This window comes from Dermacentor silvarum, chromosome 1 (assembly GCF_013339745.2).
Source record: "Dermacentor silvarum isolate Dsil-2018 chromosome 1, BIME_Dsil_1.4, whole genome shotgun sequence".
Taxonomy (NCBI): Eukaryota; Metazoa; Arthropoda; class Arachnida; order Ixodida; family Ixodidae; genus Dermacentor; species Dermacentor silvarum.
This window is the reverse complement of record NC_051154.1, coordinates 311679289-311693179: the sequence shown is the minus strand read 5'-3', so window position 1 is coordinate 311693179 and position 13891 is coordinate 311679289. Positions and strand designations below refer to the sequence as shown.

The window sequence follows — 13891 nt, the reverse complement described above, 5'->3', positions numbered from 1 at the left end:
CGCGTGTGGATCAGCTGCAGCCTTTCGAAAAATTTATTTTTTTAGTGTTCGAAAATGCAATACAGCGGTTTTCAGCTATGCTTGCCAATGTCCTGAGATCACTCTACGTTACACCAAGTATATATTTCGGTGAAATGGGGGGCATGTTAATTGCATTGGGTAGCGATACCATAGCATTCCTCGCCTAATTAGAAACGTTGCAAGTAATTACTTAACCTTGTTTTTTTCTATTTTCTGATGCCCTATGTGAGATTCGTAAGTTTCCCCGGTACTCCCTGTGAACTAAAGATGGTGCCTTGTTTATATTTGTTTAATATTATTGGCAGGTTAGGGGTGATTAGTAGGTGAAGTTCGAAAAGTGTGGACTAATTACGGTCCTTGCAGATAATTACCCATGTAGGCGATCCGCCGCGTTATAAGTGCGTTTTACAAAGAACGCAGAATTTATCCAGCAGCTTTTGGAGAACTCTGAACGCAACCGAGATCAAACTTAGGGAGAATAAAGGAGGGTGGGGGACGTGCTATGACCAATGGTCTGCAGAAGTAAAATGTGTGTGAATAATTGCTACCTTTGTAAAAATTCCTTAATAAGTGCTTGAAAGCGTTATACGCAACCAAGGTTTCAAATGCAGCAGCCATATACAGGCAACATGTTCAAGTGTGTGATTGAATTACTGGCAATTGAAATTCTTATTGCAACAGCTCAAAACAAACAGCTTCGGTGGAAATTGGGTTCTGATTCTGCAAGGCCGCACAAGTATGCAGCCTTATTATTATTATTATTATTATTATTATTTAATTTGGCTGCTTGTTGCTAGTCTCGCAGCCAAGCTCAGTGAGAATCTTTTGTGCTAGGCCTTGAAGTAAATTTTTTTTCATAGCCTGCGTTTTGCAGTATTCCCACTTGAGCATTGACGCCCAACCCTATACCTTGTGATGGCAGGACAGGTTGAGAGTATTTTTGAGCGCAGCGACGACCACAGTGAGCTTGAGGAGTTTCGAGTGGGCAGACGTGAAATCCTATGCAATCGCGTCGTAATTCCTTTCCGTTTCTATTTTGGTATCGGTGAGAAGTGCGTTATCATCCGTGACACCTACCAAGCCTAATGGCCAAACATCATTTCAGAAAAACCCACAGCACAAACGAACACGGCAAAGCGTCTCGCCAACTTCTTTCCGGGGCATGCCCCGTAAAGGCGGTGGTCCCGAATTCGAGTCCCGAACCAGGACGAATTTTTCTTCAACTGCGAGGCTTTTTTTTTTCGAGGAAACCGTATGGGTTTCCTTTGTAGCAATTGCTATGATTGGGTGGATGCCTTATTTTCTATTTAATTACCTCTCTCCACCTAGAGGGTTTCCGTTGAACTATTACGTGAAATACTTCCTATTACTTGTTTTCTCTTGTTTTTTTCCAGTGAAGCTGTTAAGGTCTAGGGTCCCACAGGATCGTGTCCGCGTGTAGGAAAAAACAATCATCAGCAGCATTGGCTCAAGCGTCGTCGTCTTTTTGAGCGCACTGCTCCTCCTCCTTCCCGGCCGGCTGAGCCCCCGCTATCTCTCCTATCTCGTGCCAGTCGACCTACTTTGATGCCACGTCCCCCCCCCCCCCCCCCCCCTGTAGAGTTGGGCCCGGCGGCGAGGCTAGCGCGGCAAGCCTGGTGTAAGCTGCGCCCGACTGGAGTTCAGCCATAGCCGCTCAATTAAACGCACGAGGTGCGGCCTGCCACGTCACCCGACACCGGTGTGAGGAGCCTAGTTCTCCGCGTCACCGCAGCGGCGCCACTGCTCCGGGAAAGGCGCGCGGGTGAGAGCGTTTCTTTGGCGCCATCCGCATGCTTCGCCAGCGGACTGCGCTTCGCGTTTACCTTTCATTGACGCGAGAGTTTTGCTTTTTGTTTCCAAAATATAAAATAAAATATCAACGTGGCCTGCAAGGATATCAATATACCCGGGAGTCGGTATTGGGCCGCTAATGGGCTCACATAGGCCAGGACGGCGCACTTCTGCCGCTGGTTTCGAGCCTTATGACCATCGTTCAAGAGAACTGGCGAGTTCTTTATCGGGAGGCAGTACTGCTGATACAGTGGGCACTTTTGCTGAGTGTGCTTATTTACTTGCCTCGCTAGACGTGCTTGTTTGCTGGTTAAAAAGAGAAAAAAAAAACTTTAAATGAAACTTCTTACAAATGCGTGCACAATGACATAGGTTTGTATAACTATTTTCTGCTATATTTCTTTAGTTTCACCTTTCTAGAATAATGGGGTAGGTAGCAGTTTATAACGGGTCGTATATTCAGCCACATTGCTGAGTGTGTCATATTTATGCAAAGACGATGCAGTGAAAAAAAAAAGTTGTACAGCGTGAATAGAGCCCTTACACTGGTAGGAAAAAAAGAAAAAGAACCCTGTAATATGAAACTTCTTACAAATGCGTGCATAGTGAAATAAGTTTGTATGATTATTTTGTGCGGGATTTCGTTAGTTTCACCTTTCTAGAAAAATGGGTAGATGACAGTTTATAACGGATTGTACATTACGGCACATTGCCGGTGTGTAGCATATTTATGTAAAGACGATGCAGTGAAAAAGAGTTGTTCAGCGTGAATAGAGCAATTGCAATGGTGAAAAGAAAAAAAAAAGATCGAGGGAGGCAGCAGGTGCCAATTGTTATTTTCTTTTTTTACACGATTTGAAGCCACGGAAATGTGCCTCATCCAACAGCTTTAAAATCGTATAACCTTCCGTGACGGAGGCTTGTAGGCGAGTTTTAACCGCTCCAGAGTTGTATTCAGGTCCCCGGTCCAGTTCACCAGTAGTGGCTCTTAGAAGCACCTTACACAGTTCCTCGGTGTGGCCGTCGGTGAAGTGAAGCGAACGCACCAATTAAAAACGTGTCCCTCGGCTCCCAAATGCTTACTTTGCCACTTGTCCCTGTCGCGAAATGTTTTTCAGCCATGCTTTACGGCATTCTACGTCGCTCGGAAACTTGGGGTACCGGAATAATGGTTCTTTTCTTGCGTTAGTAACACACAGCGGCACGCAACCGTTGCGCGGGATAGTGCCACATGCAACACGACAAGGACCTCGACACATTTTACTACCACGTGTGTGGACGAAAGGGCTGCAAGCAAGACGGGAAATCTCTCACGCGGCGCCTTCCCGGAGTGAGAGCAGTCCCGCCGCAGTAGCGCCACCCCTAAAAATGCGGCAGCATTGTCCACCTTTCGCTTCACAGCTCCGCCCATACTTCGCCGCGCGAGGTGGCAGGCCACACGTCGTGCGTTTTATCGAGCGTCCGCCGTTGAGCCCTGCTGGGAGGCTAGTGAGGCTAGGCCACCGGTGCTACTTCTTTGCGTCTTCCCATCTCGCCTCCACCTCGTGGAGTCGTATGAAAACGCCGGATTGGCGGTGTTTTCAGACTTAGGATTCTAAAAAAGTGTGCGTTATACCGCGGTTTTTGCCCGGATGTTACGTTTGTGTGGGCGCCGCGATCGGCGTAGCCGTCTTTAATAAAACGCTTTCACGGTACGGTAATCGTGAGTGTGCATGTTCCCCCTGCAACGCCTGCGAAAGACATCGAAACGTTTATGATGTCGTTCGGTTAGGTGATGCCCAACGACGATACGCCCATTATCATCCTGGGGGCAATATTCACTACAGCAGACCCACCATGGTCTCAACTTCGCTGGCTTCCATCTTCACAGTAGTGGAAGGGCTCTGAATTTTTTTTCGCTGTAGGTTTAGGTAGTTCATCTTCCGACGACGTACTTTCCATCATGCGACACAGCGCGTTTAGTTGGACCAGACAGACTGAAGCGCGTCGCCTCCGCGCCGCGTTTTATTCAAGGTGCCACGTCATCGCACGGGTTTTTCCCATGACTTGCCTAACCTGATGTACAGGTCGACACCGTATGATTGGTCGCGGTACACATGGTAGACACATAATTCACATTTGAGTCACTTTCTTCGCCTTAGATTTGCGTTAATTCACAGGTCATTCACCTTAATTAACTTTACTTAACTTCATTCACTTTTTCATTCACGTTGTTTACATTAGATTTACATTTAACACTTCAAACACTTAATTCACATTTAAACGTATCGCCTCTAATAACTTACCACACAATTTAATGTGTCTGAGACGCCACTTGAATTTTGGTGCCTTAACGCCGGACGGTCGTCGGATTTTTCTACCCCTGAGCCATCTAAGGCTTTCGCCTTAAAAGATGGAGCAAAATGCACAGTGGCAACTCGCCGCTCGGGCATGAGGCGAAGTGACCGTGGGTACGTAGAGCCCAGCGAACCGGCAAAAAAATGAAAAGAAAAGCGATACATATTCCTCCAATGAACCCGACCGTAACGCGATGCGCGTTCTGAGGAAAAAAATGTGGAAGAAACAAAATAACGCTTTATTTTCGCGCATATATGGTACTGACAAACGTAAATTGTTTCTCTTTTTCCGGTTACCCCATTTCACCAGCTAGCCACTCTTACAATATCTTCATTCGGAGCAACACGAGCGTTCAGATATCGGAAATTTCAGGAATGTTTTCGCCGATTCTACAGTCACAGAAACTTGTGTGTAATCAGATTGCATGCGCAGCGCGAATGGTTGTGTAGAGTAACGTACGCGAGCACCAGTGATTACGCTGGAATCTACGAGTTTTGTATGAATGGTCGGCGTGCCCGACCCGAACATCAGATTTCGAAGACCGAGGACTGTGCACGTTGCTATCGCTGTGCTTGAGCGCAACTTGCTTTTCAGGGTACAATTTCGGTCAATAAAGAGTGTTTTCGTGACCTATGTGGGCCACTGTCTGGTTTTATTGCGATACCAATTATATGGGCACTCCAGACGCATTTCTGCCGTCGGCGTGGCCGTTGCTGTGAGGTTCCGTATAAAGTCCACGGGCTAGAAAGTCGTCGCCGCGTGCCGTGTGCCCTATATGCACGAGTGAAAGAGTGCAAGGGTGAGCCGGCGATTGCGGCGCAGCCTCCCGCACGCAAACGAACGAAGCGGGAAGGAAGCGCGCCGTCTTCCAGAGCACATCGACGCATCAGACTGGGGGGGGGGGCACCTTTTACGTGCGGCTTTGCTTACAGCAGGTAGTACGGAAAACGTGTCTAATCATTGATAGTTCGAAAGAAGCGTTCAGAATTTGGGAATGGAACTGCAGGGGATACTTCAATAAGAGGGCTCCATTGCAGCAATATTTTAGATCGCTAGCTAACAAACCACAGGTAATGGCATTACAGAAAACCCTAGTGTCCACCGCATCCCTTCCCAGTTATCGGGCCGTCTCCGGTCAACCCGGTGGTTGGGGTGTATGCACGTTATTTGACAAGAAGCTTACGCACTCTTCTCACGACTTGAAGCTGGCGAGTTGCAAGGTCGAATACGTCATGGCGGAGGTTCTGCTCAACACCAGACAACGCAACCAGCGGAGAAACGGCGTGTTTATACTCAACATTTACAGCAATCCCAGGGACTCTCGAGAGCAGTTCAAGACTATATTTAAGAAGTCCATCGACCTGGCTGGCGCCCATCCCCTGGTCGTCGTCGGGGACTTCAACGCCCCGTACAGACTGTGGGGCTACATCTACGACATGAGCAAGGGCCAGGGTCTGTGGCAGAACGCCAACGAAATGGACCTCACGCTCATCACGGACAAGGCGTTCCCGACCCGAATAGGCAACTCGGTTAGCCGGGACACCACCCCCGATCTGGCGTTCGTGAAGAACGTCGCGGGAGCCGAGTGGAGTAACACTGCAATGGAGTTTGGTAGCGACCATTACGTGCTCGAGACCCGCTTCGACGTCGCCCGAAGTAAATCTATAGAGTTCACCATCACAGACTGGGACTATTTTCGCAAGCTCCACAGCAACGAAAGCGTACCCGTCCCCAAAGACCTGGAAGACTGGTGCGAGAGAATCAAGAGTGACGCGGAGTTGTCCACCAAGAAGATCGTAACCAACCTGGAGGTTGAGAAGATGGACAGTAGGCTAGCCTATCTTATCGAGGCCAAGCAGGCGCTGCTCCTCCGATGGAAGGGACAAAGGTTAAACCGAAGATTGAGGAAAAAGATTTCTGAGCTCAACAAGGCCATCGAAGATCACTGTCGGACCCTCGGCAAGCAGCAATGGGACGAGGTCTGCAACTTGATCGACGGGCAGATGCACAACGGCAAGACGTGGGGCGTGCTCAAACATCTCCTCGGCCAGGGCAGCACCAGGTCCAACCAGAGACACACGCAAGCCAGAGCCCTGCACGAAGGTACCAGATCCTGTTCCGGGGACGAGCTGGTAGCCAAGCTCATGGGGAAGTACCTGCCCGTAAAGCACGGAGACGAGGAAGTCCGGTTTCCCGACTACCTCGGCCCGGCCCGTCCGGAGTTGGACTTCACCGTGGCGGAAATCAGGCAAGCTATTTCTGCACTCAACCGCAAGTCTGCGCCGGGTCCCGACGGCATCACCAACAAGATGCTGCGGAACCTTGATGACCGTTGAAGTGAATACCTCACCAAGAAGATCAACGGGACGTGGAGAAACGGCAGTGCCCCAGAGAACTGGAGGACCGCCAACACCGTCATGATCCCCAAACACGGCTAGGCTCCGAACGTGGAGAATCTCCTACCCATCTCTCTCACGTCCTGGGTCGGGATGGTGGCGGAGCACGTCGTCATCAGCAGACTAAGAAGATATCTCGAAGACAACGTCTATACTCAAAACATGATTGGTTTGCGCGCCGGCCTCTCGACGCAGGATGCCATGAAGATGATCAAACATCACATCATCGACGGCAGTACCAGGGACACCAGGGACACCAGGGCCCTGCTTAGACTCGACCTCGAGAAAGCGTTTCACAACGTTCTCCACGAATACATCCTGGCTTCCATCGCGGACCTCCATCTGGGCCCCAGGCTTTATAACTACGTCCGTTCGTTCCTGACGGGGAGGAAAGCGAAGCTGCGGATCGGCGAATTTGTCTCCGACGAGGTGCTCCTGGGCCCACGGGGCATGCCGCAAGGCTCGGTCATTTCGCCCACTCTCTTCAACATTTGCATGGTCGGCCTCTCGAGGAAGCTGGCCCAAGTTGAAGGTATCAAACACACCATCTACGCCGACGACATCACGATCTGGTGCACCGGTGGTAGCGAAGGGCAAGTGGAAAGCGCCATGCAAGAGGCTGTAGACGTCACGGAGCAGTACCTGCTACCCACCGGACTCAGGTGTTCCCCGATAAAATCAGAGCTTCTGCTTTACAGAAAAGAAACAGGGGGTAGACCCAAGGGCTGGAAACCGGTCTCCGAAAGTGACATTCACCTGTTCTCTCGGAGCGGAGACCCGATACCCAGGGTCGACACCATCAGAGTTCTGGGTATGTTCATTGAATCGGGTGGCGGCAACGGTACTGCGTTGCGCAAACTCATTGCGAAGACCGACAACGCTTTTCGCCTCGTGAGAAGGGTCCCGAACAGACGTCGTGGCCTCAAGGAGGACAACCGGCTTCGGCTCATCAACGCCTTTGTGCGGTGTCACTTCACCTACACAGTGGCCATGCACAACTGGCTCAGAGCCGAGCGGGACGAGCTCAATGCCTTCATTAGAAAAATTGTCAAGAAAGCCCTCGGGCTGCCCGTCAGAACGCATACCGAGGACCTCCTCCGGCTCGGCATACACAACAGCATGGAGGAGATAGCCGAGGCTCAGGAACGGGCCCAGCTATCTCGGCTATCCACCACGCCAGCCGGCAGGCGCATCCTTGAGGAGATCGGACTTGCCCCCACCAAGAACTTGGCTAGCAACGCCCAGATCCCCAGAGAAATAGGGGAGAAGCTCGTCGTCGCCCCGTCGCCCCGCAACGTTCATCCCGTGTGCAACGCAAGGTCGTCGCAAGGCAAGAGCGTCCACGATATTAAAACAAATCTACAAGGGCAAGATTGAAGCAACCTTCGTCGATGCCGCCGCGTACCGAGAGGGCAAGGCTTTTGCGGTTTCCGTCATGGACACGTCGGGCAAAGTCATCAACTGTGCCTTGGTTCGGACGACGGACCCCGAGATGGTCGAGCAGGTGGCCATTGCACTCACCATGCTAGACGGTCGGAGAGACAGGGTGTATAGCGATTCAAAAGTGGCCGTCAAGGCATTCCAGAAAGACCGGGTAGCCCGGAAGGTAGTTCAAATTCTGAAATGCTCGAAACAAGGCGACAGCTCCACAGACTCCATCCTTGGTTCCCTGCCCACGTCGGCACGGTCCAGGGGGTTCCTCTGAACCTCAACGAGTCTGCCACGAGGCTGCGCGTGGCTTTACCGACCGCGCTGCCCTCGGATCGGACGACTCTCTCCCCGACCACAGGGACTCGCCTATCACGCACAATGAAGTCACTAAATTCTTTTACTTAGCGAGAAGGGTCTTCCCTCCGCCTCATTCTAAGCTAAGCAGGCCGCAGGCGGTCACGCTCAGACTCCTGCAAACTAACTCCTACCCAAATACGGTGTCCCTTAACAGCATATATCCTTATGTTTATCCGAATTGTTCTTGCGCGGCCTGTGGTGAGGCTGCTACTTTGGCTCACATGCTCTGGGAGTGCGGGTCGTTGGGCCGGAAATTCACGAAGGAAGAGTGGGACGCGCTCCTGCGAAGTCCCCTCTTTGAAGACCAAATCCTGGCCGTCCAGCGCGCCCGTGATCGGGCCGGCAGGCTAGACCTGTCGGTCCCGTCGTGGGATTAGCCGGGTGCGCGTTTTATCGCGTTTTGCTGGACCCAATAAAAGTTTATTCACTCACTCACTCACTCGAGTCACGTGCAACGCTCCCGAGGGATGGTAGGGGGTGGGGAAGCGTTTTACTGCGCGCCGCCTGAGCGACCGCGCGCGCCCGCCGGGCAGCAAGGCTCTGGGGAGAGGGTAGGGAGGTTGGAGGCCGCGTACTACGCCGCGCGCTTCCGCCAGGGCGGCTGTATTTTGAAAGCCATCTGCAACGGGGCAAGAGTCCTTCCTCCCTGCGCTTAGCATTGATGCGAGCGGCGGGACGAAGGTCAATTGGCTCGCTGCTGCCGCCGCGCTTCCTCATGCCAGCGTTTTGACAGCGAGTTTCCGCGGTCGCTGAGTGAGATGTGTTCATGTTTGCTTGTGCGCGCGTGACACCATGTTTGTTCGTTTACTTAGTATGCCTATCTTTACAAGTTTATACGGCCGATAGAATTACTATCCTTACTTCGTATAGCTGTCCACTAGTTTGCTATCGCAATCGATGCTTCGCGTTTCAGGTGAAACTGCGTATTTTTTTACCATCACCACAACCTTAGGGAATGCCGTTTTTCTTTCTTTTTGATTGTGATATCAATTATGTGGACACTCGAGGCGCCTTCGTGCAGACAGCGCCGCCGCAGTGGTGTTCTAGCGTCCACGGTGCAAGCGCGTGAAGGGTTAGAAGGTCTCTAGAGACGTGAAAGAAGCGCAGTGCATCTGCCTGCAAAAAAATTACTCTATCTCCCGCTAAAGGGAACCATGTGTGGATGCGAAGCAGCGGCGCCTCGGGATCCACCGCTCGACGTTGACGTTTCGATTCGGCTTCCCGAGCCCGGAATTCCGGTTCCGCTTTCCAACGTTCAGGTTTCCTTTCCGCTTCGCGAGCCCGATGTTCGGGATCGCCACGTCGCCGCTCCCGTTTCGCGGCAGCGGCCCGAGCGCTCATCGCGGCGCTGCACAGGAGAGAGAATGAGGCGCGCGCGCTCCGTCATTTTCATACCGCGGAACTACCGTGGCGCCCCAGCGGAGTATGCAGCTGTCGCACCACCTGTCGTGCGCGCCGCTCCGTAGAGTAGAGGATTCCTAGAGGAGAGAGAGGGGGAGGGGACGCGCATGCGCTGTGGGGGTGTGGGACGCCGCGGGACAGAAGGAGGGACGGACAAAGCCCCCGCCATAAGCTGCTTCGCATCTAAAACAACAAACACAAGTGGATGCACCTCTACCCCTTTACGCTCCGCTCAATCGGACCTGCATTGGAACCTGGGGAGGTACTCTGTGAGGGTCCACCTAGTAGACATGTCCATTTCGTCTGCTGTTGAAGTTCTTAATGGCTGTGCTGATTCTGCGCCTGCAGGCGCCAGGCGCCACAGCCAAGCAGCACTTCAACAGCAGACGAAATCGACACATCCACTAGGTGGACCCTACAGAGTACCTCCCCAGGGCAGCGTTCTGCCTTTCCGTTCTGGTATGCACGTTGTGCGCGCAAACACTATACTTACGGACAATTTTCTGTGGTAATGAAGGGAAAGCTACACTTTAAAATAATTTACACCCCTAAAATTGAATAAGGGTGTATATCGGTAGGGTAAGAGTGTGAGTTATAGACAGATTTACACCCTTATTTACTTTTAAGGGTGTAATTTATTTCATAGTGTACCGGGACAGTGTTTCTGGGAAAACTTTTCCGCGCCAAACAGGACGGCAGTGTTTGAGAGCGCTTTCGGTTTCTCAAATCAGATACTAGAATCGCCGCAGCTTCTACATGCGACGGTTTTGCATTTGCCCAAACACGAAAGCGAAAAGCAGAAAATACGTCAATTTAAACGCGTAGTTGTGTAATAATCCCTATTTTGCTGTCTTAAATAATGTGTTCTTATTTCTCTAACGAATCTTAAACTAACGCTTTTTAGAAAGTGGGAATATTTGTTTTTCTTTTTTGAGCGCTCCTACTCATGCGCGCCTGGCCTCCGCAGCGTTCCTTTCATTGCCACAGAAAGTTGTCCGCGAGTATAGCGTCCCTGGTATGCAGCTGTGTGCATACCACCCCACCGTGGTGCGTACAGTCGTCTCATCAGAACGGACAGTAAACTGCAAGCTACAAACGCTGTCGGTTTTTCCTTACGTGTCATTTCGCACACCCTTGAGATCCGACTGAGAACTGACGCCTACAACTTAGGGTGGTGGCGCTTCTCACCATGCCAGCGTTGTGAGACACCTGGTAGCTGCCACAGTGCTGGTTGTACTGCGCACCAGTACACCTAGCGAGCTCTGTAGCGCCGACATAGCGCACTAGCGTATTCTTCGAACACCGTCTGAAGGATCTTCAGTGTAACGCTTAACTTTGCCATTGATTTCAGTTCTTCGCCCTTAGGGCGAAACTTCCCATTTTCCTTTATTTCAGTTCGAACCCATATCGAATGAATGACCTTTGACAAACGACTTTTTTTTACCTACCAAGAAAATGTCGAGAAGTAGCGAAAATTGCCACCATGAGAAGTGGCAATCTTCATGTACAAACATACGCTGTGTGTATGCATTGTGTCGTAGTAAATTAGATTGCCAATGTCCTCACTAGACAAGACTGATTTTGCTATAACGACTTAAGTAAAGCTGAGCGAGTCTGTATTAAACTTATTTTAGTTTCATTAACCTTTCATTGTATTGGGCGGTTTTATTTTTTATATCTGGCAGAATGCTGGACTAACAAATCTAGTAAACTGGATCCGAGTCACCACAGTAAAGACAAATTTGTGACTAGTATTGTAAGAACGATCTTCTTTTTATTTATTGATAGTTCATTGACCGCGTAGCCCTGCGGATATCATGTTGCATTTGTACTATACCTCGTCGATACTTGCATCCAGAAGCATATACACTGTCAAATACGTCAGTAGCTACACTGTAAGCAAAAATAACGCGAAATGGGAGTAAACCGCTCGTCCCGTATCGCATTCCCGTTTCTGTTTTTTTTTACTACGTACCAGTCGAGGTAAAAATTTACTCCCATGCTGACTGAGCTTTTGTATGTAGAAACGAGAGTAATTTTTTAATCGGTGTGAAGGTTTTTAGGGACGATAGTAGGACTATATTTTTACTTCGATCACGAGGTTCTTGCGGCTATTCCTGAGAGTTATTTTTCAAGCCCATTCGCGAGTTTCTTGGGTCTGATGTGAGAGTATTTTTTTACCTCTTTCATTAGCTTTTCTAAGCTTTTCCCGACAGTAATTTTTCAAGCCCATTCTGGAGTTTGTTGGAGGTGATATGGGATTACTTTTTTACGTCATTTATCCAGTTTTCTAGGCTATTCCTGGGAGTTATTTTTAAGCCTATTCTCGGGTTTTTTGCTACTGATGCGGGGGTATTTTTTTACCTCGTTATCAAGGTTTCTTAGCTCTACCTGAGAATAATTTTTCAAGCCCATTCTGTAGTTTGTTGGAGCTGATCTAGGAGTATTTTTTACCTCGTTCATTAAGTTTTCTCGGTTCCTTACGAGAGTAATTTTTCAAGCCTGTTCTGGAGTTTCTTGGGGCTGATGTGGAAGTTTTTTTACATCCGCCAGCCACTTTTTGTGGTGTTTCGTGGGTGAATTTTTACTTTGTTTTGAGAGGTGATAGAGTAAAATGTGGGAGTACTTTTACTCCTGTGAGGAGGTATATTTTACAGCGTATTGCTCTCACGATCACTTTTAATATAGCTCATTCAGAGCAGTGATCTCACTTTGCGCAACACATTCAACTAAATATTCGAAGACAATTGAAAGACTACAAGGATGATTTCAAGGATCCCAAGCATGAGTGATTGTTTATTAGTTCTGACATGTTTCTCATAAAAAGTCAGGCATGAGTTAATCATCAGAAAACTATGGCCTTAAAATGCTGTGATAAGCATAATAAATATTCGTACTAATACACAGACTGGAGCTGGTAACTGCCCACTAGATCTCTCATAGCAAAATAAAATATATCACAACACGTTCAATGTGCAATCCCGCTAAAGTACAGTGAAAACAAACAACTAATACACAATATAAAATCTAACTCGTAAATACACAGTCAGTACTAGATGTGTTCAAATTAGACCCACTGAATATCATGCAGATCATTGCTTCAAACAGGCAGTTGTCCAGAACATGGGCGTGAAGTGCATTCAATGGATCATTATGAACAAAACTACGCATTATAAAAATATTGCACTTAAGGCCAAATAGCGTCTGCTGCTAACGGCCATTACTGTCCCTGACGAAATGAAACAATCATGTCATAAATACAGCAAGCATTCGTAGTATCACATTAGTGCCGGCAACTTCCTACATCTCTCACGGCAAAATAAAAACTATCACAACACACTAAAGATGTAGTCAAACTAAAACATAGTGAAAATAAACAAGTGACACGCAATACAAAATGAAACTCTTAAATACACAGTCAGTAGTAGAGAAGTTCACATTACACCCACTGAATACGCAGATCATTCCTTCAAACAGGCAGTTGTCCAGAACATGGGTGTGCAGTGCATTCCATAGATCATTATGAACAATACTATGCAACAAAAATATTGCACGTACAGACAAATGGCATCTGCTGCTAATGACCATTACTGCCCCAGCGAAATGAAACGATCGTGATAAATACAGCAAGCATTTATACTATCACATCAATGCCGGCAACTGCCCACCAAATCTTTCAATTCAAAAGAAAAACTATTACAATGCATTCAAGATGCAGTGAAACTAAAGTACAGTGAAAACAAACAAATGACACAATACACAAAATTTAACTCTTCAGTATTGCAACAAGCAAATGAGGCAGTTAGCTCTAGAGATGATCATTAGACCCATTGATAGCATACTGACCTTCAAACAGCTAGTTGCCCAAGACATGGGGGCACAGTGCAATGAATGGATAGTTATGAAGAAAACTGCAACCAAGAGCAACATGTGCTATCAACTTTCAAACTTTCTAAAAAAGGTGCTCACTCAGATGAGGAAAGTGGTGATTGCTCATACACACATGACTGAAAATATATATGTGAAAACAGCCATTAACTGATACCACTCCTCCTGGTGCACAAAGAAAACGTATGCAGCCCTTTTTCCACTAAAGAGGAACATGTTGCGCAACTGTACTGTGGTATTCATGGGTA

The 13891-nt window shown here is 48.8% G+C and overlaps 1 protein-coding gene across 1 annotated transcript; it reads left to right on the top strand.

The window, feature by feature from the left end:
- The first annotated feature begins 6728 nt into the window (after positions 1-6728).
- LOC119442322 (uncharacterized) lies at positions 6729-7943 on the top strand. Its single transcript, XM_037707155.1, has 2 exons — positions 6729-7098; positions 7249-7943. Exons 1-2 carry the CDS (start codon positions 6729-6731, stop codon positions 7941-7943), a joined length of 1065 nt encoding a protein of 354 aa, XP_037563083.1.
- Positions 7944-13891: the final 5948 nt, after the last annotated feature.